Here is a 26,144-nt window from a genome sequence, read left to right as displayed (position 1 = left end):
TGTGGTTTCCCAGTGGGGAGGTGTTCTGTAAGTTTACTAGGGAAGAACAGATTTTGTTTTAAGTTTTTTTTCTTATTTTTTAACTACAAATGATGGCCTGGCTAGGCACCGTGTTAAAACGTATGTTCAGGGAGGGGGGAGTAAAATTCTGAGCATTTTGAACAATGAGTCTTGAGGAACAATCCCAAAACAGATTTTTGCAGAATAAGTTTTCTCATGTTTTATGTAGAAATAGGAAAATGCCAGATTGAGGAACTTTATTCTGCTCCTAATGGGATTTTTTGCTCTTCTTTTTTCAACGGTAGTAGCAAAAAGTAATTAGAAATAGAGAAAGTCTCTGGATGCTATTTTTGCAAGTTGAGAATAGAAGCATGTGCCATTGAGAGTGTAAAGCAGACCCACAGGTTTTGACTGTCTGAGTGAATTTTGTGCCAACTCATATCATTAGGGACTTAAAACATTAAATGGAAATCAGCTGAATCTTTGCAGTGCCGTGGTACTGGTTTCCGTTCCTAGACAACCTAGGTAGCTTTTTCTTACTGTTTTAGATAAGTTTAAGTGTGTACGGAGAAAATAGTCTCATATTATTCATAGCACCCAGCAGAAGTAGTCCTATTTTCTTTCAGAGGCAATAAGGAGAGAGGTTGTCCTTTGATACTTTTATTTTTTTCATTTTGTTTTTGGTTCCTTTCCAGTTGAACAAACACTAAAAATTATATTCAGTTGGTTTTTACAAAGCATCTCAACCTGATCTCCTGCTGCCCATAATGAGAGATGAGTAGACTAGTTCCTGTTACCTTGACTGTGGTATTGAATCTTTTGAAGATTTTGCTTCTCAGTGTCTCATCTCTTTCAGAGCTGAGAAAGTAGTAGCATAATTGGGAAGCATAAGATAGCTCCACTCAGAAACTTTGTTCCTTTATGAGGATCTCAAGGATCAAGATATTTTTTGATCTTTTCTAACTTAAATACATTAACTTTCATGCTCCTGGGTTCTACTTGAATAATAAAATTAAAAGATACCTTAGTCTTTCTACCAGCATTATTATTAAATGAAAAACATCATAGGCAATAAGCCGGAAGAGAAATAGTAATCTTAAGGAACTTTCCCCTCCAAAATGACAGTCTTTCTTTGCATGGTTTAGTTGGGAGCTATTTTGGAAACAGTATCTGCCACTATTTTCAGGGGACCGAGTCTGTGCTTCTTAACTATCTATGGGACAGCTATCCTTTCTGAGTATGGTATAGTCTGAGTATAGTCTTCTGTAGAAAAGTAATATGGTTTAGGTGAGCATGCTTTCTTTGCAGCATGTAATATTCATGGGGTACTGAAAGCAGAAGTGGCTGTTAATTCTAAATCTTGGGGTGCTTGATGCAGGAGGACTTGAAAGTGCTTATCTCCTATTAAGGAGGGCAAACTGCGTTAACACTTACAAGTTTCCAGGTACCCGTGGGCTTGCTTTCAGTCATGTGTATTACAAGCACATTTTGAATCGATAGTAATTTTTCTTTTGTTATTTTCATTTTTTTGTCCATTATGAGTTCTAATTTCCCTTGTATTGACACCATCTAAAAATAGTACGTTTTTACACTTGTAATTAAGATATTTTAAAATTCTAGACATAGATCAAATAACATTTTTGAGGTATATTCGGTAACCTTACCTCGATGGAAGAGTTAATCTGGCAAAATTGGAATTAGGTGGTACCTTTGTTATGGTTGCACATCTAACTATGTTTTCAGGCTGTTTTGTCTTCCTTATGGAGTTCTTGCTTTATTTTCAAAGTACTTTTTCCTGTTCTTTCTTATGGCTCAAAAGGCCCTGTACTTTGACTGTTGTTTCCCAGTGATTCCACTCTTAAAGCAATCAGTTTGAGGATCTTATTGTCATAATCCAGGTACTTCACTGTTAATATTTGTTATGCGGTCTTCCAGGAATACTCAAGGCTGGGAATTACATTTAATTTTGGCTGAAACTTCTGTAGTTAAGAGCTTTAAGCTTTTTGATTTAAACTTTATGCGAAGATAAATTTCCCATATAAAGTGATGAGTAAAATCTCAAACTTCTGCCAAGCTTAAAATTACTAACCAATTTGTAATATCAGAATGATTGCTATTCATCAACAGGAATTATTGTTGCCAGTTTTATGGGAATCTCATACTCCCTCTTCCTGATCTGAAACTAGAGAAATGCATACCAAGTATCAAAGTGGAACCTTCCAGGAGTTCACTAATGCCTTGCTTATAGCCACACAGGAAAAATAAGTTCTGTTATAATTTAGATAAAACCTTGGAAATCCATTTGGATTCTGTTTCTCAGCTATGTGATGTTTCATGCACAAGTAATTTATTTTATTTGCAGGGTCGTTGATTGAACAGCTGACCACGGAGAAGTACGAGTGCATGGTATGCTGTGAGGTGGTCCGAATAGTAGCCCCAGTGTGGAGCTGTCAGAATTGTTACCATGTTTTCCACCTGAATTGCATTAAGAAGTGGGCACGATCACCAGCTTCACAAGCTGAAGGTTGGTATTCTCTTGCACACATTTTCTTTCTCAAATACACATAATAGCAAAGTTCATGTTTTTCTTATGTTGGAAAACTTCTTATAAATATTGCCTAAGGTAATCAGTAAGCTGTGAACAAAGCAAGTTTTAAATAAAAAATTTTTTTTTCGGAGTTCTTTGGATGCTTTGTATAATCCTCCTAACTGTTTTGATTCTTTCTAGTATTCTAGCTCTAATTTCCAGGTTTGGATACATAAGTGTAAGATCACTCAAATTGGTGCATCAAGATGCAAAGCTCTGTGGCTGTGTTTTTACACACCGAGAAATGTCTCATCTTCTCTCATTTGTGCTTGGCTGAGCAGTCAAACAGAAGCAGTACTCCAAGCATTAGTTGTCTGCTTTTACTCAAACCACTTCTTAGTTCTGTTCTCAGATAAAGTAATTCTGAAATCCATTACTGATACCATGCAGTGAAATGAAAGTCAGAGAAAACAGAAACCTTCTGCCTTTGTCATTAGCTTAAACTATTTCAGATTTTTTGTATGATACCACTTTTTGAAACTCATACCACTACATTCTGCCTTTTGAATGCTTTGGTGTAAGTTAAGGCTGAATTGCAGCGTCTCTGCTGTGTTCAGTTGTGTGATGTAGACACACTCTGAAGACTGTAATGTTAATCTTGAAGTAGGGTTAATTTTTTCTGTACTCACCTTGCTTAGCTTTTACCATTTTGCATGCGTCCTTCTGTCTATCTGGGTAGACTGAGGAAATGGAGTCTGTCAGCTACTTCCAGATGCTTGACAGAAATTCTTACAGACTGTAAATCTCTTGCAGAAAGGATTGGTTGCAAGGGTCTTGGATTTCTGAAGATGAATACACAGGCTTCTGGGTAGGGCTGGTCATAGTTCATACTGACAGTAGAAAGAAGTTACACCACCACAAGATTTGAAACATAAAGGCATTGGAATGTTTGAGAAGGGAACAGATTTTTGGGTAAGACTGAGATCCCAAGCCAACCTCCTAGCTGTTTTTTTGTCACCTTCTTAGAAGCTGATTTGTCTCCGTAGAACAGCTTACTGCTTGATGAGAAGGGTGTCTGCTTGTGTAAGGGAGGTTTTGCTTATCTATCAGACAGTGCCCTTAGATGCTTGAATCCTGACAGCATTTCACATAGCAGTATCTTTTGGCCCATTCCTTTTCTTGTAAGAATTTGTAGACTACATGTGTTACTGTATCCTGTGTATGAGAGAACTTGAGCTAATCATTAATTGAAATGAAAGGTGGTGGCCTCAATAGAGCTGATTCCATAGCTCCAGTAAGGACACTGATGAATATATCTTGACCTGCAAGGCCCCGCTACCCTATCTTGATTACAACTTGTACTTCAGTGTATATTTGTTTTATGGTAAGTTGTTTCATGTAGATTCTACTTCCCAGGCTTTGTATAATGTTGAGGAATTCATTAGAACACTGGCAATGATTATTGTTTACCAGAGGAGAAATAGGACACTGTAATCTACCTAACACAATAATTTGTTGTTTTTCTGGAAGGGGAAAACCCCCTTTTTTCTGGACATGATCTACTTTAAATCTGCTTGATTCTGCAAATGTTATAATGAATTGCAGGAAATTTTCTAATCTCAGTACCCTAACTTTTCACTGCTACACTTCACTTCCAGCCTAGTGAGAATATTTTGTTAATAAGATCAGTTTTGAGTGTCTGTTCTTTTATGTTTTTGAAGCAACTGAATGTTTCAGTGAGAAGTTCCCTCCATTTGGGGCCTTAGAGCAGCTCTTATTTCTACAGCACATAGTAGGAGGCCAAAAGTATGCATGTGTACATAATTCCCCATGATTTTTTGTCATCGCAGCATTGTATCAGAGAAATCCTGAATACTTGGATGAAATAGGTAACGTCCTTGGTGGGATATCTTCTCATGTAGTTCCATCTTCCAGATCAATAGTAATGGGTATCTGTTATGAGGGAAAAGCAGGTCTGGATCCCTCAGGGACAAGGCACAGCACTCAGCAAGTGAAAGCTTTGGCTTTCCACCATGGTGGGAGCCCTGGGACACCAGCACTGCTCAAATGGGGACCCAACGCAAAGGAACCCTGCTTGGGAGTGAAGCTCAAAGGAATGTACCGTGCAGATGGATAATAAATCTTGCACCGATTAACATATCATATATATGCCATGTCCTGTTTTGCTCATTAGTAAACTTGATGTAATGCGGATGCCGTTGTCCAAATTTTGGAATCTGCAGATAGCCATCAGGTTGGCACCTGTGCAAAGGTGGGTGCAGATGAAGGTGGGAAGTGAGCTATCCTGGGTTACCATGTCAATGAGATAAAACGTGCTTGGGACTCCACGTACTCAGGTGGGAAGAAGTGAAGAACTATCCTGGGTTACTGTAAAAAAAGTCTTCTTGCACCCTTCTTCTGAAGGACTCCTTCAGATGCGTTTCACTGAAGATGTCTTCCCTCAGAAACTTCTTTACCTTCTATTGCCCTGACGGTCATCTGGAAAATGACTTCTAGTTTGGCCAAGCCAGGTGAAAGAATCTCCTGATTATCTGTGGGGAGTCATAGTGCATTGCTCTATTCTTGGTTTGCTTACATTAGAGTTGTGGTTGACATCCAGAGTTCAGTATTTTTACAGTGTAGGCTGTCAGCAGCACTCAGAGCTAGAGAATGGATTTTCATTGTGTATTAGAGATGTCCTGGTCAGGAGGAGGAGAAGCTCTGCCAAACATCACTTTGCCATCATGTAGAAAGATTATTTTCTATAAGGAAGAACATAACTTTCTCCTTAAGAAACATTTTTACTAACATTGAATTATGTCTTAGAGGAATATGACCTTTAGATATTGCACAGCTGAGGTCAGTCTGACAAGAATACCTGCATTGCCCACAAGATCTTTTACTTTGTTATGTCTATAAAGGGGAAATTGTTGTCTCTTGCTCCCTTCCTTCTTCTACATCTTTTAAAAACTGATACTTCAATGGTGTTTGACTTGCCGCCCTTACATTGAGGGAACTAAAGTTTAAGCATTTGCTCTCTTCCTTGCAGGGAAGGTAATTTTACTGGTATTTTCATTTTATCTGGAAGGATTGAAAATATTTTGAGTTATGACAACTGTCTCTCTCTATTCTGCTCCCTCTCTTGCCCCTGCCCTCCACTTGCAGGTGAGCTAGTGGTTTGTACCAATCCAATATTGGCCTCTAAGATGGCTTCTGAGTTTCAGTGGTCAGAGTATGAATCTACTTGCCTTTTTTTCTTTTCTCTTTTTTCCTTTTTTTTTTCTTAAGCCATGGTGCTCAAGGGCTGAAGCCGTTCTGTGTGCCTTGGATATTACACAGATGTCACTTTTTTTGTTGCTGGGACAAAAGCTTTTGATTATGTCTAGCTGAGAAGTCAAAGCAATAATTTGTTCTGATACAGATTATCTCATTGGAGAACTGTATAAAACCTTTTAGAAATGGTAACATCAAACTGCCAGTCTTGATTCTAGTATATTCTTCTACAGTTGAAGTGATTGAAGTATGTTTAGAGTTTTTTTTAATGTACCTAACATTATATATATGCTGATAATTCCTGTTGCACTGCTGCCTGTGGAAATGTAGCCTTTTAGCATTCGCTCTTTATTCCAGCAGATGTATTCGGATCTTTTCTTATGTAATCACCTATGACTCATCTAGGCAAGCATGTAAAGAGGAAAGTTGCTTATTTGAAGCTGCATGTAAAGATCCATAGTCTGTATATATAATTCTCAGCTCTTCCTACTCAAGGTTCTTTTGAGCTCCTTGATCCTTTAGGATTCTGGAAACTGAGGAGAGATTGTTCACTGTGCCCTTATGACAACAGGTATGCAATAGAAAGGGGTAGGATTCTGGGGATGCTACCACAGATAAAGAATTTTGTGGCTGAAATTGCTACAAGTAGAGATGCTTGCAATATGAAAGTGTATGGAAGAAATTTTGGTAAATAATTACAAGTAAGGAATCTTTATCCTAAAAGGAGAAAGATGATAGAAAATACTAAACCAACCTCTAGTAAACAGGGCTGAGATGTATTGATTTTGTTTAGACAACTGTCCTTCTGGTGGCTTTGGTTGGAATTCTGGCTACTTTGCTCCTATTCATGAGAAGATTCATGAGAGTGGGATGTTCATTCTGTAGGGTCATCCTCATTCTCACTTTCTTCAGTGATCAGGATTTGTAAGGAGTGGTTACAGGACCACAAATGTGGATGTCAGGAGTCATCCTACTGTCATTCTATCCTACTAGTTGTAGCTGAATCCAGGCAGAAAACTTTTATTTCTTGTATTTTTAAAGGAGAACAACCATGCATGTTCCTTGTGGGTGGACCCACATGAATGTAGTTATGTCTTAGAGGAGCAAAGGATAATCAAGGATTAAGAAGAATGAAATATATCTTGAAATGCTGTTTTGCTTGGTAAAAGGTTCCTGTTTTACAAGGACCTTTGCTATACTCTAGAGAAACTGTTACTTGTAGAAGACTAGGCATCCTGCTCCAGGAGAGATATTGATAGGAGAGGCCTTCTGCTGGCCTCCTGAAGCTTTGATGATAGGCTTACCTTCACAGCTTTTGAAGAACATAACAATGAAAGAAATTTTGTTGTTAATGTAATAGTTAAGTATACTGTACAAAGTAATCCCATAGAGAATCCCTTAGGGTTTAGTATGCTAGTTTAGGGAGGAGCCACATAAGGTGCTGACAGCTTTGTCAGCAGATACCCCTTTCAGTCCCCTGCTGCCAGGTTTTACCTGTAGCCTTTAACGCTTCTCTCTGAGATGCTTCTTTCTGACATGCTTCAGTTTGTAGCAGTCAAATAAAAAAAAAAAAACCAACCCTTGGTCAGAAAATGCAGGTTCGTCTTGAGTATGAATATGAGAGTATACTCCTTGTGCCAGTGTCCTACAGCCGCTCAGCCCGTAACTGTACAGTGCTCTGCAGCAGCCTTGGTGACATAGTGATATGAGCCAGAATAACAAAGGGTATGAATATGCACTAAGTATTGAAAAGAATAAACATGCTTTAGATTTGCCTTTCAAGAGTGTCAAAGCAGTCTGTAATCTGGATCATTTCCAGTTTGTGAAGATCATTAACGGTTGTGCATTATGGTGGTTAACATAAGAAGTCTGCAATCCAATTGATAGCGAACCTAGGCATGCCTGTCATTGCAGTGCTGTTGTCTTGTCACACATAGCGTTTCCTGTTTGCAGTCCTTCCTGTGTTCGTAATGTGAAAATATCATAAATCTTGGTCATATTTCTTTGTTGCGAAGTACAGTTCTAAAATCACAGCTTTATTAATTCACCAGCACTGAGTTGGTTGGTTAAGAGAGACAGTAAGAGCTAATCAGTTTATATTTTTATATCTATTAAAAGAATATTTCTCTCTATCCTCCCTGCCCCCCCCTTTGTCTTCTGTAGTGTGCTCTCACTGGTATTCTTCATAGCCAGGTATGTGTTGAATTTGGGAAACATCTTAATGAATGTTGCTTTCCTTACACTGAAGTTCTTCCTTTACTGCTAACCAACACCCTCCTGGAACGCAGAAGCAAGAAAACTACTATTCAGTAAAATACCAACTTGAAGAATTATGTCCTAGTCAATAGCTAGGTATTGTCACCTTTAATTAAAGTAGATTATTCTGGTTTATATAACATTAATTTATTCTGGAGGTGAAGCAGTACTAAATTGGTCATCTACAAGACACGTAAGGTCTTAACATGAGAGCACAGTGGAAAGGAAAATACAGTTAGTGATTAAGGCACTAGGTAATTATATTTTTCTTGCCAATTTCCCATACTCTTCACTTCGTCACATCTTTAGATATGGTGAAGACTGTGTGTAGTCTTGTAGAATGTCTTATAGCAGGATACATGATAATAGAAAAAGTGCAATTTTAAAATTTGTTCTTGCCTCTGTATAAAGCTGGAGCCTGGTCAAATAAAGTACCATTGCTGTATTTATCCTGATACTGTATAAAATGCATTTTTAGTAACCTGCTTTCTCACCACTTCTGAGTAAATTGAAAAACTTAGTTTAGTTGTAGCTGTGGTAAGAAATAAGCCGAGAGCAATTATTCAAGGTTTGCAAATTAGCTCTTTTATTTACTTCAAGTAATTTTTCTTTAATTTTTTTATTTACAGATGGTAATAGTGGTTGGAGATGTCCAGCTTGTCAGAATGCTTCTACGCAAGTTCCTAAAACTTACACTTGTTTTTGTGGTGGGTTTCTGCTTGCTTTTGCAAAGAAAAACAATTTGCTGCTTGTTTGCTTACATTCCTAAAATTTAACCTTGTTTAAAACTTTATTGACACTGGAAGGTGGCTGCACAGAGAAGCACACATGTTGCTTAAAACATTTAAAAAATGAAATATTAAATCATAAGTGATAATGTAAAAAATAGTGATTTTTATAGAATAATGTAGAATTGGGCTGCTATCCTACCATCTTTCCTTCTGTAGAAGGACTGAAATAACCTGCATGTGTTATGTCTGTCTTTGTGACAAGGTACACCAAAATAATACACAATTCGAGCATACAGCTATCTAAACCTTTAAATTAGTTCAGTAATTCTGTCATTTATGTTGCTCGGGGACACATACAGATTAAATAGGAAGTAAAATTCAGACTTTTCAGACCTTTATGTAGATACATGTTTAGTAAAAGGTAAATGAAGTGAGTACAACATTCATTAAGCCGTTAAGTATATGACAAAAAGGGAGAAATATGTTACTTAATTGCATATGTGCAAATAAATTTTATTTGGGATTTACACTTTTGGAATTTGTGTTGCTTTTATGTAGCTTTCCCTTCCTTAAGTCAGAGTCACTGCAAAGTTTCACTTTGGTTTCTACAAAACGGAGTATTCTGGAATTGGACAGGAACTGGGAGTCAGTGAACTTGCCCTAATGAAACTAGACTTATGCTGTTGGTAACAATTTAAAATTCTCTTTGTCTAAATGTGTTAGTGAGTCAGTTAAGAACATTGCAGTGCAGGTAAGACAGAGTTTTTGCATGACAATGTGTGAAATCTTACGAGTATAGGGATAAAAATTCAGTTAGAATGAGTGTTTTGATTCCAAGTAAAAGTTACACTTCTAAGACATGTTGTCCATCTATTAAATAGGAAGGAAATTCTGCCTAGGCCTAAAGACTGTTTCATCGTTTTGGGAGATCTACAGTAGAAACCTCAAGTTGTCCACAGGGTTAATATTAACAGAGCACCACGCAGAAATATAAAACTTTGATCTTCTATAGATAATTTTAACACTAGTGATGGCGTTTGGACATCACCAGTTGCTTATGCAAAGCTATCTTCTGTTTGATGCAAAATACTAACTCTTTGTTGAGTGTAGTTAAGTGTGGTTTTGTCCACCATTCTGTGAGGAAATTCTTAGCTTATTTTTCTTCTGAATATTCTAATTTTCAGGATTTTACCAGGTATGCAACTAGTTTAATTTAAACTCGGGTAAATAAATGCCATCTCTGATGTTTATTCATATTTTCCTAACTTTCTACTTGTAGAATATTCAAAGGAGTACTAAAAGAGTTAAAATTATATAACCGTGTCACCAAAAATATATTTTCGTGTTTTTAATTGTTGCAACTCAAATTTGTAACATTGGCTCAGTTTCTTCACTGTTAATTGCCCTCTTGCAGAGAGCCAAATTAGTTTTGCATGTGTTAACCATGGCAATTAACTTTAACCCTGATGATCTCTCATGCACTTAGAGCAATGAATTTGCTAACAGTATGTCAGATTAATTAAAACATGATTTCAGTGCTTATCTGAAATACAGAATACGTGAAGTTAATATACTGGATTTATCACTTCTTGTTCCAAGACTTCCTGCTGCATTCATCAAGATGTCAACCTTTAATGTTTAGATTTATGTAGAGTCTGCTTCTTTTTAGAGAAGTGACTTTTGTAATTTGCCCAGTTATTTAATTCTGCCCCTATTCCCCATCACCTTACCAGCTAGATTTTATTTTCTGGGAACGGTGTCTTTTTTTTCCCTTTTTTTCTTCTGTGTTGAGGCAGCAAGGGAGTTCCACCCTTTAATTTTCTTACCTACTATGCAGCCTGACCAACTAAAGGGGGCTTTTAATTTTCTTGTATTTTATTAGTTTAGTATAAAATACCAGCTACCTAAGTGCCTGCTGAGAGCATAGAAGGAAAGAATCTTTTGGAGCTTGATATTCCAGTGGCACTTACTTTTAAAGAAGTTGAGTATATATATCAGCACTGAAAGCAGAGAAGAACATAAAACAAATTGTGTCATTGTGCTTTTCAAAGAAGACTACTGCCAGTATTGAAAATACAGCTTTTTCTTTTTGGTGTGATATTTTTCCCAAATTCTGTATTGTATTCAAAGCAATAAATATGTTTTTGTCTTTGACATGGTTTAGGTAAGGTACACAATCCTGAATGGAATAGAAATGAAATCCCACATAGCTGTGGGGAACTTTGTGGAAAGAAGAGACAGTGTTTGGACTGTCCACATCTTTGTAACATGTAAGTAAATATTTATCATGTGAATATTGAAATTGATCTAGAGAAAAATTCTGAAGACTGTATTTGGATATTTTTTTACTATAGGATATGCTTAAAGGTATATTTGGTTTATAGCTCAACTGAGGCCTGGAAGAAACAGAGGCTATTCGTATGTCTAAAGTGAGTTCACGTGAGCGAATGAACAGGATGTTAACAACAATAGCTGTGGCAACATTTCCGTTGTATTATAGGAACTGAACCAGCTGCCTGACTTGGTTTCAAAAACTTTAATTGAAGTAGAGAAATAATAGTGATTAGAAGTGATTTTAAACATTTCTATTTTTTTACACTATTTCTAAGGTTTACTAAAACTTAGAACTTTACTCCAATCTTTTTATTTGATGTGTTCTGTTGCAAACCTATTTCAGCATCTTGTTGGATGAAAGAATTTTTCTTTACTCTTTAATACTACTCCCACGTGTGAAAATACTATATTTCTTTTCAGACTGTCATTTCAGTGCTATAGCTGTTTTCTTAATTCATCATCATACTAGATCCTCTTCACTGTGGTTTGCAGGGTAAAACTGAAACAGATCAGCTTTCAGACTACACCTGATATAGCTGATATTCTGACTCAGCAGAACACTGATTCTCTTGGAGGCCCCAGTCAGAAATAAATAGACTCCTTAACTACTTTGAGAACTCCCCAACTGCAATTTGTTACCTGACAAACTTTCTTATAGTGCTTGGAAGAAACAGCTGTTTTTTTCCTGTTCTTTTCTGTCCCAGTCTACAGCAGAGGCTCAGTCTCTGGCTTTCTCTTCTGGGAAGTCCTCTGAACAGTGGTGGCAATATTGTGCCTTTTGCAAGCTGTGAATTCATAGTCCCTGGTAGTCTGATATGCATCAAGACTTGTGAAAATTTGGGACCTTTTAAAGACCTAATTTGCTACCAGATTAAGTTGTAGCAAATTTAAAAGTGTTACCATTCTGCTCATTCTACATGAGTAAAATCATGCTGAGATCATCCAATCCTGGAGGTAGGGGAACAGTAAGGATGCAGATCAAGATAATGGGTGGTTTTGGCATTCTCTGACTTGTGATAGTGATCTGGAGAGGAATGCACTTTCAGCATCAGTGTTACCCAGTTTTAGTCTTTCTTCAGTGTATGTTGGACACTTCTTCCTTCTATATGGGAATCTTAAGTATTTATGAGGACATACTCTGCCTTCATCTGCTGTATCAAAAAGCAAGTAGAAACCTGGTTCCCTCCTGCTGTATCAGAAAGTGGTGGAGATAAGAGATGTGGACCTTTATCATCTGACTGCATGTTTAGCAGTCTGTCTTACCAGCTCCTCCTCCCCACTGGACAACCTCAGCTGATCTAGAAGTCTGGATCATGATCTGTATCTGGGCAGTTTTTCCTCAAGAGACTACTCAAAGGTGGACTTGGTGCCATCAGGGCCAGGAGTCTGTTTCATAGTTCTTGTTGGAGTTTAGATGATCTCAGGACTCTTTTCTGCAAGCAGTTGTTTCTTTGGATTGTGGATCTGCTCTGTGCCTTTTTCCCCTGTTCCCACAGGTTCTCATGAGATGATAAGGTTTGAACCAGAAATGCTGTTCCGCTCACTGAGATCCTAAAAGCTTTTTTGTTTTTCCTTGTGTTCCCCTCACCCCTTCAGGAACAAATGTTTCATGTCATTGTCAAGACCTACCTCACAGTGTGATGGGACTTTTTATATCAGAATTATTTATGCAGTGCCTAGCAACAGAATCTGAATTGCAGTATTGTCTGAGTTGTCTCAGACAGTGTATCTACAGTTTCAGTGTATCTACACTGCATCTATCTGATGTGATGCTACCAGGATCAAACAAACATGATCCCCTTTTCTCCTCATATGTGACATCAGAGGAACATGTTTCTCATTGCTTTGCATTAGGATGCTTGTATTTGCTCCCTCTGCCATGTAGGTGAAATTTGCAGAGTACAGGAGGTGTTGTAAGTTGTTGTAATAGTTGATGGCCTAAACTTCAGCCTCCCTCCTGCTGCCTGCCTTCTGTAGGCACAGTGTTAGCTATGTGCTAGGCTTGTGCGATTGATTGTCCCCTGTGGAATGAGCAGCTCAGAGGGCGATATGACTGTAATCTTTCGGTGGTGCCAGTCGTGCTATTCCAAGTGCTGCTTAGATGGTTACACAATTCTTAATGTAATATGAAGTAGCAAGTGCAAGTGGATCAAAGTGGATTAAGTTACTTGAGAATCTGTTTTCCCTTTAAAACTGAGTAAGCATCAGACTCTTGTTTCTGAGGAGAAAGAATTGGATTAAAAGTCATGGGAAAAGATTTGGATCCTTTAATACTTTGTAAAGTGATTCGTTTTATTAAGGAAACATTGAAAATATAGGGATTTACACCCGCTGTGTTGTCTGAGCAGGGAAATGAGACCTTCAATTAAATCAGAAGGTGGCAAATTCATAATGCATCACATGCGTGCTGCTAGGCAGGGCATCTCCTTGCAAGAAAGTGATGCAAATAATAAGATTCAAAAGAGAACAGATCCTGTTACGGGTAATAAGAATGTCTAGAGCTCTCAGCATCATGTAGATGCTTTTAGAAAGGATATTAAACCTCATGCCCTGGTTGAGAGAGATAACAATGATGGCCAAATTCAGGCAAGAAGTGTGTTGTATGTGTGGAGGTCTAATTGGTCATAGTTTTCTACTTCACAGTGTTAGACCATCTTTTTTGAGGCCTTTGTCTCTGAGCACTGTCTAAAATTATGTAATGAGTCATATGCATCCTGCATATTTTCAGTTTGAATCAGAGCTATGTTTCCATAGGTTTTTGTGACCCTGGTGGTTATGTCTTTCAGATTGATGTCTTTTTTACACTTGTGTGCTGGTTTTGGCTGGGATAGAGTTAATTTTCTTCATAGTAGATAGTAGGGGGCTGTTTTTTGGATTTGTGCTAGAAACAATGTTGATAATGCAGAGATGTGTTTGTTATTGCTGAGCAGTGTTTACACAGAGTCAAGGTCTTTTTGCTTCTCACCCCACTCCACCAGTGAGCGAGCTGAGGGTGCACAAGGAGTTGTGAGGGGACACAGCTGGGACAGCTGACCCCAGCTGACCAAAGGGATATCCCATACTGTATGGTACCATGTTCAGCATATAAAGCTGGGGGAAGCAGAAGGAAGGAGGGGACACATTTGGAGTGATGGCTTTTGTCTTCCCAAGTCACCATTACACGTGATAGGGGCCCTGCTTTCCTGGAGATGGCTGAGCACCTGCCTGCCCATGGGAAGTGGTGAATGAATTCCTTGTTTTGCTTTGCTTGTGTGCTTGTCTTTTGCTTTACCTATTAAACTGTCTTTATCTCAACCCGTGATCTTTCTCACTTTTGCTCTTCTGACTTTCTCCCCATCCCACCAGGGGGGAGTGAGTGAGTGGCTGTGTGGTGCTTAGGTGATGGCTGGGGTTAAACCACAACAACTTAGGAACGTGTGAAATTGGTGTTCGAATTCAGAAAATTAGCTCATAGAGATACATCAGTTCTTCAGCCTACTGTTGCCTGTAACCAGCTCACAGTTATGTGCTGATCTCCTTTATACCACCAGAACAAATGATTTTCTACTGAAGTGGTATTTTGGTTATTTGTTTATGTTTTGGGGGTTTGCTTTTTTTAAAATTTCCAACCTTGCATATGGATTTTTTTAATGGTTAGCTGATTCTCAACTCTGTTTCCTCAATCTGACTTATCTTTTTTTCTGATGTAGATGTCATTTTTCCATGGTGTGGAGTTTAGTTTGGATGCTTGTGTTAAGCGTGGCACTAGCTGGCCCATTTTGGTGAAAATGAGTGAGGGTAGTTTACACTGTTTGAATAGTAAATCTTTAATATTTGCTCAGATTTACTGAAATGGGTTAGTAACCATTTATATAAACAGCTCTCTTGGCAGAGCTGAGGAACAGGCAAGCAGCTGTTGAAGGGGGAGTGCTTTGCAAGCCTTTTGCTTCACAAAGTGAGTTCTCTTCACATTTTTAGGTTGAATATACTGAAATTCATTTCTCTCCGTTAGGTTCTACGTCAAAGAAACATCTAGCTTAACCTTCAGGAAAATGTTCCTGATAATAAACTTCATGAGAAACTTAAACTTCTTTTAAGACTCTGAAGTTCTCCTTGCCAGCTGGAACTATGCAAGGCCTTAAGAGCATTTGAAAAAGGTCTTACAAAGGCAGTAAACAAAATTTTCTCTCTACTAGTTTAAACTTTAGTGTCTGGTCTTCTTTCATAGATCTTTGGTGCTGTAATCTTTTCCACAGCAGTTACTGGAAGTCCCTTTGGGCTGTCTTACAGCATCTATTTTCAGTGTCAGGCAAAAGGAAATTTAATTTTTCCTATGTCTAGATCGCAACTTTTCTTGTATGCCAGCTCTCTAGAGCAGCAGCAGTAAATTGTGAAATAAATCCTCCATGCTAATGATAGATAATGGTATTTCAGTAAAAATAAGACTCTGCATTCACTGAACTGAAGTTAATAACTGAAATCTACAAGGCTGACTTTTTGAGTGTGGTTTGTAACAGTATGAAGTCATTCAACTAAACTTTTTGCTTAGTCCCTTAAAACAGACTAGAACTCTAAGGTGTCACGCATCTTTATCATCTAAGAGTTTTTCGCACTTTCTGTGTGTGTCTGTGTGCTGAATGAAATTTTAATTTCTATCTTAACTGTTGTGTGAAAGTGTGCCAAGACTGGGCTCATGGAAGTAATGTTACCATTGCTTGAATATGACAGTGTTGAGGAAGATAATATACCAGGGAGAAAAGAGTGTGACAAGATTTCTGAAGACGATGTGTCTTCTCCCTTTTCCAAGTTATGACCTAAATCATAGTATCTTGAGTTTATATCTACTTTGAGTCTGATTCTTAAGTTTATAAACTGGTATCTAGCCTTTAGAATCCTACATGGGTCTGTGAGAATTGAAGTCAAGACAGTGAAATATATAGTGCTGTCCTTTTACAGGAAGTTTCCTGTTGCAGAATACATCAGTTAATTCTCATTGTCTGAAGTTCCACAATACAGTTTTAATTTAATGGTTTTGCTTTCTTTGTGTTTTCCTTTGTATCATGTTTTCCCTGCTCCATTCAGTTTTGCTCTTTTCTCTTCTCTCGTGCCTGCTCTGGTGCTTATTTAACATTTCATTATGCTGTAAAACTGACCTATCAAAGGAGGTTTGTGGTTTCTTTGGTTTGTTTTTTGGTTTGTTTTTGGTGGTGATTTTTTGTGTGGATTGGTTTATTGTGTAATGGCTTGGTTTTACTGTTAGAGCTGGCATAAGTTGTGTGATAGATTAGGCCGCCTTGTCAACTGGGAGGAGTGGTAGAGGAAGAAGGGAACCAGACCATAGTTGATGAACTGCTGACATGACTCAATTATATTGCATATGACTGTAGTAACTGGTGTGCTAATTAGTACTTGCATAGTGACTGTACTTGAGGGAATTTAGTAATTACCATATAATTGGGTAGTCTGTGTTTATGGGTTTTTTTGGTGGTTTTGTTGTTTGTTTTTTTTTTTTCTTTTGCCTAGGGCATCTGGGCTGGTCAGTCCTGGCTGATAATAATTGTTCCATGTGAGAGTTGCTGTATTTGCAAAGGAAGGGAACTGGGAGCTGGCTAAGGGAGAGTGCAGACAAGTTAGTTAAGTATAATGTCACAAACCTGGGCTTGTCTGTGCCCAGTAGAGGTCTTATATGCAGATAGGGACCATCTAGGGTTTCTTGAAGTAGGAGGTAACATCTAATAATCAAGTAAAGGACTGGCATTGATGAGACTTGCAGGAAATTGCCCTTGATGTTAAGAAAGAAAACTGAGGCAGACTTGCTGCATCTCCCATGCGTTATCTTACAGGAAGAGGAGCAATAACTCTTACTGGTGGTGTTAGAAATGCTGACTTCAAAGGTAAAGCCAACCAACTCAAAAGAAGAAATTCGTAGAGAAGTTTTTGTCTCTAATCTGTTTAAGATCGCTGAAGAAAGAAATGTATAAATGGTTTGGACATGTGATATTTGTTTTGAGTGTTATCTGTGATGAAGACGGCTGAGTTGATACATGTCTGCTGGTGAAATGCAAAATATGAAATGTGTGAGGAGCACTGTTACTGTTGATTGGACAGCAGCAGGAATGCTGAAGTTTTCCCTCAACATCAGTGACATTTGAGACTGATGCAACTGTAATATAGTATTTTTTTCTAGTGTTAATAAAGCTTTCATACGCTGCAGGGGGTGTAGGTGGCTTGTATAATGTTCTGATAATGCACTGCGGATTGGGTCATGGTGGATTGTTTCTCTGGGTGTATAGTAAAGCTAAAGTTAACTTTACAATTTTATTTGCTTTTTTCACTTATGTTTAAGACTGTGCCATCCAGGACCTTGCCCTTCGTGCCCAGCCTTTGTGACAAAAACATGTGAATGTGGACAAACAAGGTGAGAATGTTTCTATTATACAAACAAAAGTTTATATAAGAATAGTTTATTAAAGGTTTATATAATAAAATTTTTCTTTCTAATAGTTTATTAAAAGTTTACAGAACAAAATTTTGATTCTGAGCTGTAACTTTTCTGTGCTAAAATAATTTGGATAATTTTGTACTTTAAAAAATGCAATTACATTTAATCTTTTAATAAAAAATAAAAATAATTAAAAGAGAGTTGTTAGTGTTAAAATCAATTTATGGTACACGTAGCCAAGTGGTCCAAGAAGTCTGTGAGTTGATTTGATTTTGAAATCCTATTCTAGTATTTATTTTATTTTGTAGAAGACAGAGAAATAAAGAAGCAGAAAGAAGTTCACACTTCTTCTGTCTGAACAGAATCTAATATTGAGTTACTCCATTTCAGAAATAATAATTTCAAAAATACCATGTACGTTTCTGGGAAGCTGTACTGCTAGGAAGAGAGAAGTCTCTAGTATATTCCAGACTTGAAGGCTATCTTTTCCTTTCATGTTTGATGTATATAGTGTAGTTGCCAACAGCAAGACTATACTGCCCATACTATCTGGGCTTCCTCATACTCAGTTGTTCTGAGTCTTTAGAGTCCCTGTTCTAGCTACCTAGAACTGATTCTGTGTAAAAACTGTTTGCATATGCTAGTTCCCAGAGCCAAAACAAACAATGTGATTTCTGTGCTAGTATTCTTGCTCTAGAAAAAAGGTTTTCAGACTGTGGCAGTATTTGTAGTTTAAAGCACTTTGTCTTCAGTAGAAAAATGAATTGCTTGTAGATTACTGAATTTTATTTTGCATAATGAGTTCACCACCTTTTTTATTCTAGCTATTCCTTGCATTTCAAAGTTTAATAGATGCCACCAACTTTTTAATTTATTATTTTTTCCCAGGTGTGAGCTACTTTTACCAAATTGCTGATTTTTGTAATACTGCATTTAATACTTAAAACTTACTTCTAAATAGCATTTTTTCATATGTACTTTATTAGCATCCAAGTTACATGGTATGGCATCTCTGACTTAAAGATGTTTTAAAGTTGCCATTTCAAATGTACGTTTACAGTCATTGTATAAGGCTAACCAAAATGGAAAAAATGGGAAATTTATTGTCCCTATTTTTTTTCTGTTAATAATTTAATTAAAACACCTAACTCTTTTCATAACCATCATATTAGGTTAAGGTTAGTGTCACCTTTTTTTTTTCCATTTTGTTGAAAGAAAATTCTGTAGACTCACTACTGTGACAAGTGTCCTACGTTAGGGAGGTGAGGGAGAGGGGAAGCAGGGGGAAAAATTAGCAGCATTATTTCCTAAAAATTCTTTCATTAATAAGTTATGCTCCCTTTCAAAGTCTTTGGCATTTTACTGAAAAAGTATTTTCCTTTTTAATAAATGCTTTATAGATATTAAGGTAACTGACAGACTATGGTGTCATTTCTCTACAGTCATTCAGTTCGCTGTGGCCAATCAACAAAAATTCATTGTTCTAATGTATGTGGAAATACTTTAAACTGTGGTAAGCACAGCTGTACTCAAGTGTGCCATGCAGGAAAATGTTCACCTTGCCAGTTAACAGTACAGCAAGGTAAGTACTGAAATGCTTCATGTATATCCAGTCTATAATAATATGAAAACAAGTGTGTGAACAAAAAATAGTGCCAAGAGGCAAGTGCTTTATTTTTACTTAACAAAACCAAAATCTATTGCTAGAATATTTAAAAAATGGAAAATATGTCAACATTGCTATATATTTAAATAAGAATATGAACGTGATTAGAAAGAATCCTGCCAAGATGATTAGGCTGTTGGCATATATGCCCTATTAAGACAGGCTGGTGGTACTGAACTTTGTTATCTTGAAGACTGAGTGGTGGCCTTTCAACAGCTAATGGGAGGTAATCAGGAAGACAGAGACAGGCTGTGCATGCGGGAGGATGAGAGACAATGGGTTGAAATGTTATAAGGAAAAACTCTTCTTGGAAACTTGGAGGTTTTCAAGACCCAACTGAATAAAACACTGAGTAACATGGTCCGATCTCATTGCTGACTCTGTTTTAATTAAGGGCTTGGACTAGCTGATCCAATGAGGGCCCTTCTGACCTGAATTGTCCTATGATCTTATTAATTTTTTACTGTAATTCTGAGACTTGATTAAACAGTACATGGAAGAAGAATACAAAGAGGTATAAGAAAGCACATTTCAACAAGCTACTCATGGTTTCTGGTAAAATTTTCTAAACTTGGTCTTGAATGGAAATTAAATTGTCCAAGTATGTGTGCTAGTATACAAATACATTTTTGTTGGAACAGTTTATATATACAAATTTTCAAGATAATTTTCTCAACTTTTAAGGTAATAATTAACTTGTTATGTATACTGCTTTAATAAGTAAGCTTTTTGTGCATATAGTACTTCCCCTTTAATTTTTATCCCCTTATCAAAAAAACAAAACAGGAATTCCAGCTTCTGTAGGACTGAGAAACCTCTACTGCTGAATTAAAACTAAAGAACAACTTCATTATCCTTCTAAAAACTGACTGTAACAATTTTTCACGTTTTAACTTTTTATATTTGCTGTACTGCTGGAAGTGTTTTGTCACTGATGTTCTCTTGTGTTGTTTTCTGTGGAATACTGATTTCTTTCAGTGTGTTACTGTGGAAGCAACTTTAAAGAAGTATTGTGTGGGACAAAGGAAGAATTCTCTGATGGATTTGGAAATTTCTCATGTCAGAATATATGTGGCAAGTAAGGTCATTATAATTTAGGATTTTGAAAAGAAAAAAGATCATTTTATTCATACTCAGTGATCATGATACTCTTAGATAATTCTGTTTTTTCTTTGTTTTCGTTTTTATTTCTTTGGTTTTGTGTTTTTCCAGAAAATTAAATTGTGGGAGGCACAACTGTACCCAAGTATGCCATCCTCAGCCTTGCCAGCTCTGTCCACGACTTCCACAAGTAGTGTATCGCTGTCCCTGTGGTCAGACTCCTCTCAGCAAGTTACTGGAACTAGGATGTGTTGAACGTAAAATATGCACAGACCCTATCCCATCATGTGGAAAAACATGTGGCAAACCTCTTTCTTGTGGTAGCTATGGTAATTAGACCTTTCTCCATCAGAGTATCCAAATTATGTCATTGTTTTAAAAGGAAAAAAGTGAACTTTAACTGTTTCATTTCAAGAAATAAATATTTGATGAGTGGTATTGAGTTTTAACCGAACTGAGTGTAAAAGCCACTGCAGAGCCTGCAGTCTGACTGTTTGTTTATACTGATACTTAAAATCAGGAAATATATTTGTCTAGAAAGCACTAACACCAGCTAGCCTTTTAAATTTTGTTTACATGCACCTTTCCTATATTGGTAAAGGAATAGAGCTGTAGGAATTTGCAGAGAGTAGTATGTACTGATGTCTCAGCCCACCTAGATCTTTGACTTGTGGAGACTCCTAGAGATAAATGACTGTTCAGATGCCTTCAGTAAATACTCATTTCCTGCTGCTGTAAAAGGGTCATGAAGTAAAAAGTAGTGTTGGAAAGTGGAGAAAGTTATGTGCAGAAGCAGTTTGACACTTCAGTGAGTGCATTAGGTAACTCAAGTGTATTCAGCTGTGAGGTGGTGTGAAGCTCCAGTTTTACAGGCTACATCTTTAATCACGGTTTTTAGACCTCGGGAGGAGAGAGACCAGTAGTGTCAAGATGAGGGCTTCTTACTAATGACTGATCCATTCTGTCAGTCCAAGGACAGGAAGTAGAAAAGGAACGATTAACTTAGCTTTTACTTGAGCTTCAGTTAACCTAGTAAGTGAAATATGAAGGTGTGCACAGTAAGTCATTCTTTTGGGCTGAAAAGGAAGAAAAAATTACTTAAAATTCTTGGAACTTGGGTAAGATAGTATCACAGGATCTTTTTTTTCCATATGTTAACGTAAAAAGTATTTAAAACGTATGCATTCTTAAAGTTAATTGTAGACCTGAAACTAGTCTATAGATTCAGGATTAAAAATTGAAAATAATGGCAAGATTTTATGCATATTTAACTCAAAATAGTTAATTTATTTGGACACCCAGCTGCACATAAGCTTAGTGTTTTTGACCAGTGATGCTCCTAATAAATATCAAGTTCCAGGTCATGGATTTTTTTATTAATTGTTAATCTTTGTATTTTCATTTTACTAGAGTTCGTTCATACCTGTGAAAGCCTTTGCCATGAGGGAGACTGTAGACCGTGTTCTCACACATCAAATATTTATTGTAGGTGTGGCTTCAAAAAAAAGGTGAGTGTATAAAGCTTGACCGTGGAAACAGGTAATCTTTGTTGTTTTTTAAAGCTGTGGAGAAAAAGAGCTGAAGAAGTTGAAAAGAAAGCTAATAAGTATAAGAGGTGCTGTGCTCCTTAGTTGCAAGAACTATTGTATACTAACTGATAGATGCTAACTGGATTATACTGGGAAGCGCTAACATAGGCTACTTACTGTGAAGGCAATTTTTTGAAGTATTTTTGCAGCGCTTACACAGAATTCTGTTTAAACTGGCTGGAAAGTCCTATATTAAAAAGAGTAATGTAAACGGAGAGGAAAAAAAGTAGTGTAATATAAAAAGCTAATTAAAAATTTATAGTAGTAGCTTGCAGATTTGTTGTAGAATTTTTGAGAGAATATGAAGTTTTTATTGGTCCCTGTTCTTTGTACATCTGTATAGTGACCCAGCAGATTCTCAGCAATTCTTATATAATTAATATATTTTTTAAACTATGCTACTTTCTGTATCATAGTTTTGAAATCTTTGTCTACTGTCATATGAGCCTTCTGACCTGTTATGTCATCTATAAGTAGAAATGGCTTCTGAATGTATATGTCTATAAGTACATAGAAATGATTGAGACTTTGCTTGAGGTTGAAACAGTTTTCTCCTGCAAGTTTGCTGACGGTAGTTATGGGGTAGAAGGCTTCAGATTGTTTCATTTTGAGGCCTGAAACAAAGTAGTGAGGCTTTTTTAGTTTATGCAGCTTGTTAGATACCAGAAAGATGCTTCTTGGAAAAGTATGAGTGAACTGCAGTGATAACTTCAATCAGTCATGAAAAATGTGATGCTCAGAAATGACAACTCAGAATATAAAGTTGTGATGACTGAAGGTTTGAATGTAGCTGATCAACAGTGTTCTTTTCATCCATCACGTTTTATTTTCATGTTGAGGTCTTTAAGCTAAGTAAAGCTTCTTTGATCGTGAGATTTTACTTCAGTCTGTCTTTTTTAATCAAGTCACACTTGCATTTTTGGGACAGTTGGTCAAAGCACAAATTTAGGCGCTCTGTCAGTGTTCTGTGGGAGAGCTCTTTTGGTTTCCTCCATGCGAATTTCTGGTATCGTAGGACAGACCTGTTTATGTCACTTCACAGCACTATCTGCTGAATGAAGTGGGGAATACAAAACTACAATTTTTTTAATTGATATTGAATCTCTGAAGAAGAAAGTATTGTGTTAAAAGATTTGAGGATTTTTTCCAGCTTTTGTTTCACTTCTGTGTACAGAAGTGTTACACCCATGAAAAGTGAGAGTGCTGCTTCTTTCTGTATCATGTGACTAAGTGTTTTCTAGATAAGTAAGTTTCAGTTGTTCCATCTGTTTTAACCTAATGGCTCCCTGTTTGTTTCCTAGGAAGTCCCATGTGCTCTCCTCAGAAATAAAGGTACAATGTTATGTTACATATATAATGTGAAATTGTTTTAAAAATTATACACAACTCATATTAATTTGGGGTTTGAGTGACGAAGCTGGCAAACATATGATCAGTATTGCTTCTTTTATCTGTACTTCTATGCCAAGTTGGTAATTTCTTGAGATGCTGCTACTTTTGGGAAGATGTTTGAAATAAACCTCTTTAATTTCTATTCATCTTCTACATAAGGAAAGACTTCTTCAGCATTTCATCTTGAAGATTCCAGACAAGCAGTCTATTTCAATTTGAACAGTTTCTCATGTCACTTGCCATATTCAATAGGTTGCCCCCACCCCACCCCGGCATCCTGCATATCTTCAGGTCAACTCACACAGCTCACATGTGAAGTCATGCTTCTGCTCTGCTCTTGTCTGAGTTCCTGGGGAGGAAATACAAGCCTTAATTCTGCTTTTTCTGGTCTTTGCATCTGAGCTTGGCAGAGAGTTCCCATTTGACACTTCTTGGTATTCTGGATGTAGTATCTCAAAATTCATCTCAGTGAAATGTTTACTTGATGGACCCCTGTCATACTGAGTTACTTATTTTCAAGATGCATAAGGAAGTAATAGGCATATTTCCTAATTTGAGCTTTTTTCTATGAAGACTTTGCTCTTCAGAATCAAAGTGATTGCTTTTGTGACCTGTGTGTGGTGTTAAGGATGTTCTTTGTTAGCACTAGTTTTATGAGCATATTAGCAGTAGTTATATTTAGCTGACTTCTACTGCCTTACCTATTTGAGCAGTCTTAAATTGGATGTTTGTGGTACTCCAGTGTATCAGGATATCCTGCTTTCTGTGTTCTGTTGTACAGTGTCTATGGTGTAAAGACTAATGTGAAATAAACTAGTTACATGTATCCTTTTGAACAAGAGTTATTTAAAGGAAGCCAAGTGTTCATATGGGCAATTAATGTGGGAGAGCAACTAATTTAAGTTTGCTTACTAGAGACTTATTTTATATTAGTCTTTTCTAGACCATGCTCTGCAACAGCTTTAGCATAATATTGTGATCACAGTGTTTGTTCTCAGCATAAGCAAAGACATAAGTTAAGACTGGTTTTGGGTTTTTTTTGTTTTTCATAGCTGCTATTACATTCATGTGTGACAAGCGATGCAACAAGAAAAGATCATGTGGACGACACAAGTGTAACGAAGTTTGCTGTGTGGTAAGTTTACGTGTTGTTTTATAAAATTGTCCGTTGTGATGTGTGTTTGGTTTTGATTATGATGTTAAAAGATTTTTTTTGTTTTTCTATCTTTACATTTTTGGAGCACCTCTTCTCTGAAGACAGGCAGAGAGAGTTGGGGTTGTTCAGCCTGGAGAAGAGAAGGCTCTGGGAGGCCTTATTGCCGCAGCCTTTCAGTACCTAAAGGGGGCCTACAAGAAAGCTGGAGAGGGACTTTTTACAAGGGCGCGTAGTGATAGGACACTATGAGGGTAGTGAGACACTGGAACAGGCTGCCCAGAGAGGCTGTGGCTGCCCCCTCCCTGGCAGTGTTCAAGGCCAGGTTGGACGGGGCTTTGAGCAACCTGGTCTAGTGGAAGGTGTCCCTGCCCATGGCAGGGGGGTTGGAACTAGATGATCATTAAGGTCCCTTCCAACCCAAACCATTCTGTGATTCTATGTCTCTATTTGCAGTATTGGTCGTGTTCAAAAAGTTTATGTGTGTGCATTTATTTTGCAGCATTTGTTCTATGGGTATCACTGTAAATGTAAAACCTAAGTGCAACTTAAGTGTAAAGCCTAAATGCAACTAGATCGGTGTAAAGGTGCTTTTCTTCAATGCAGTGATTCCAGGGAGAATAGGGAGGGGAAGGATATTTCTTAATACAAGAAGCATAAGATATGATGTATTGATGTCTGCAACAGAGGTCTTAACAGAATCTGCTTTAAAAATTGTGTATCCATACAGTGATGGAAAAATTGTATAGATCAGGCCTAAGCTATTTTTTGCACTATACGGTTGTGTCAATTTAGTACATTATGACCTCACAGAGAAAAATAAGCCAATAGTGTTTATGGTTTATTCTGCTTTTTTTTTTTTGCCTTCCTCTAGGACACAGAACATAAGTGTTCTTTGGTTTGTGGTCGTAAACTCAACTGTGGGCTTCATAGGTGTGAAGAACCCTGTCATCGGGGCACTTGTCAAACATGCTGGCAAACAAGTGAGTTATGTGCAAGAGTACGTTATTTCTTGTAGAAATTTATTCACTTAACTGGTCAGAGTTGGACAGAGAATGAGATCTGAATTGACCAGAACCTGAAGAATATGCAGTTCATTTTGATTGTATTTTTTTCATGAAAGAGAAAGTTATTTAATTTTAGATGAGTTTAGTAAGTGGTGGATTTTAAATTAAAATTGAATTACAGTGAAATATATTCAATGATGTATGTTGATCCAACAATCACTTAAATTTGAGGAATCATGCAAGGGAAAAAAGCAGTTTAGAAAGGTAATTTCTAAATGAACAGAACTCTTGTTTAACAATGTAATAGCTGTTAAAGATGTTGAAGTATGTAGCAAAATTTGTTCAGCTGCTTAGAATTCACTTTCCCAACTTGGCACACTAGTGATTTTTCTCTGGACAGAACCATCTGAAGAAAAAGGAGATGTCAGTCATGTGTGTCTTAGGCTATCTGGTCATGTTCTGGATTGTGAAAATTAGTACTGAATTGCTAGAAGTAGATTGACAGCCAGCAGGTATTAATTTGCTTAGGGTTGCTGAACTATTTAAAGATTTAAGCTGATGCAATAGCTTTAGACAGGTATGTACTCTATTAAAAGCTGTGCCAGCTGAGTATACTAGTTTTCTACTAGTGCTTTTTACCACTTGATGTAAGGGACCATATGTTGGTACCATTATAATATGTAGATAATACTAA

General features: G+C 37.1%; 1 protein-coding gene across 5 annotated transcripts in view; it reads left to right on the top strand.

Moving 5' to 3' along the window:
• Positions 1 to 26,144, top strand: part of NFX1 (nuclear transcription factor, X-box binding 1) — a 71,818-nt gene that overhangs the window by 9,246 nt on the left and 36,428 nt on the right. For all 5 annotated transcript variants that reach the window (XR_012629110.1, XR_012629108.1, XR_012629111.1 and 2 more), the window contains exons 3-13: positions 2,363 to 2,524; positions 8,686 to 8,763; positions 10,952 to 11,057; positions 17,447 to 17,518; positions 18,985 to 19,124; positions 20,187 to 20,286; positions 20,421 to 20,638; positions 21,720 to 21,817; positions 23,200 to 23,230; positions 24,343 to 24,425; positions 25,318 to 25,426. Coding sequence is in view for 2 of the 5 variants with exons in the window: in XM_074869694.1 (XP_074725795.1) it covers positions 2,363 to 2,524; positions 8,686 to 8,763; positions 10,952 to 11,057; positions 17,447 to 17,518; positions 18,985 to 19,124; positions 20,187 to 20,286; positions 20,421 to 20,638; positions 21,720 to 21,817; positions 23,200 to 23,230; positions 24,343 to 24,425; positions 25,318 to 25,426 (1,197 nt within the window). In the remaining 3 variants the exon portion in view is untranslated. The remainder of the gene's footprint in view (positions 1 to 2,362; positions 2,525 to 8,685; positions 8,764 to 10,951; positions 11,058 to 17,446; positions 17,519 to 18,984; positions 19,125 to 20,186; positions 20,287 to 20,420; positions 20,639 to 21,719; positions 21,818 to 23,199; positions 23,231 to 24,342; positions 24,426 to 25,317; positions 25,427 to 26,144) is intronic.

Source organism: Strix uralensis, chromosome 1, assembly GCF_047716275.1.
Source record: "Strix uralensis isolate ZFMK-TIS-50842 chromosome 1, bStrUra1, whole genome shotgun sequence".
NCBI lineage: Eukaryota > Metazoa > Chordata > Aves > Strigiformes > Strigidae > Strix > Strix uralensis.
Note: the sequence above shows the minus strand (reverse complement) of the source record. Positions and strands in the feature narration are given on the sequence as shown.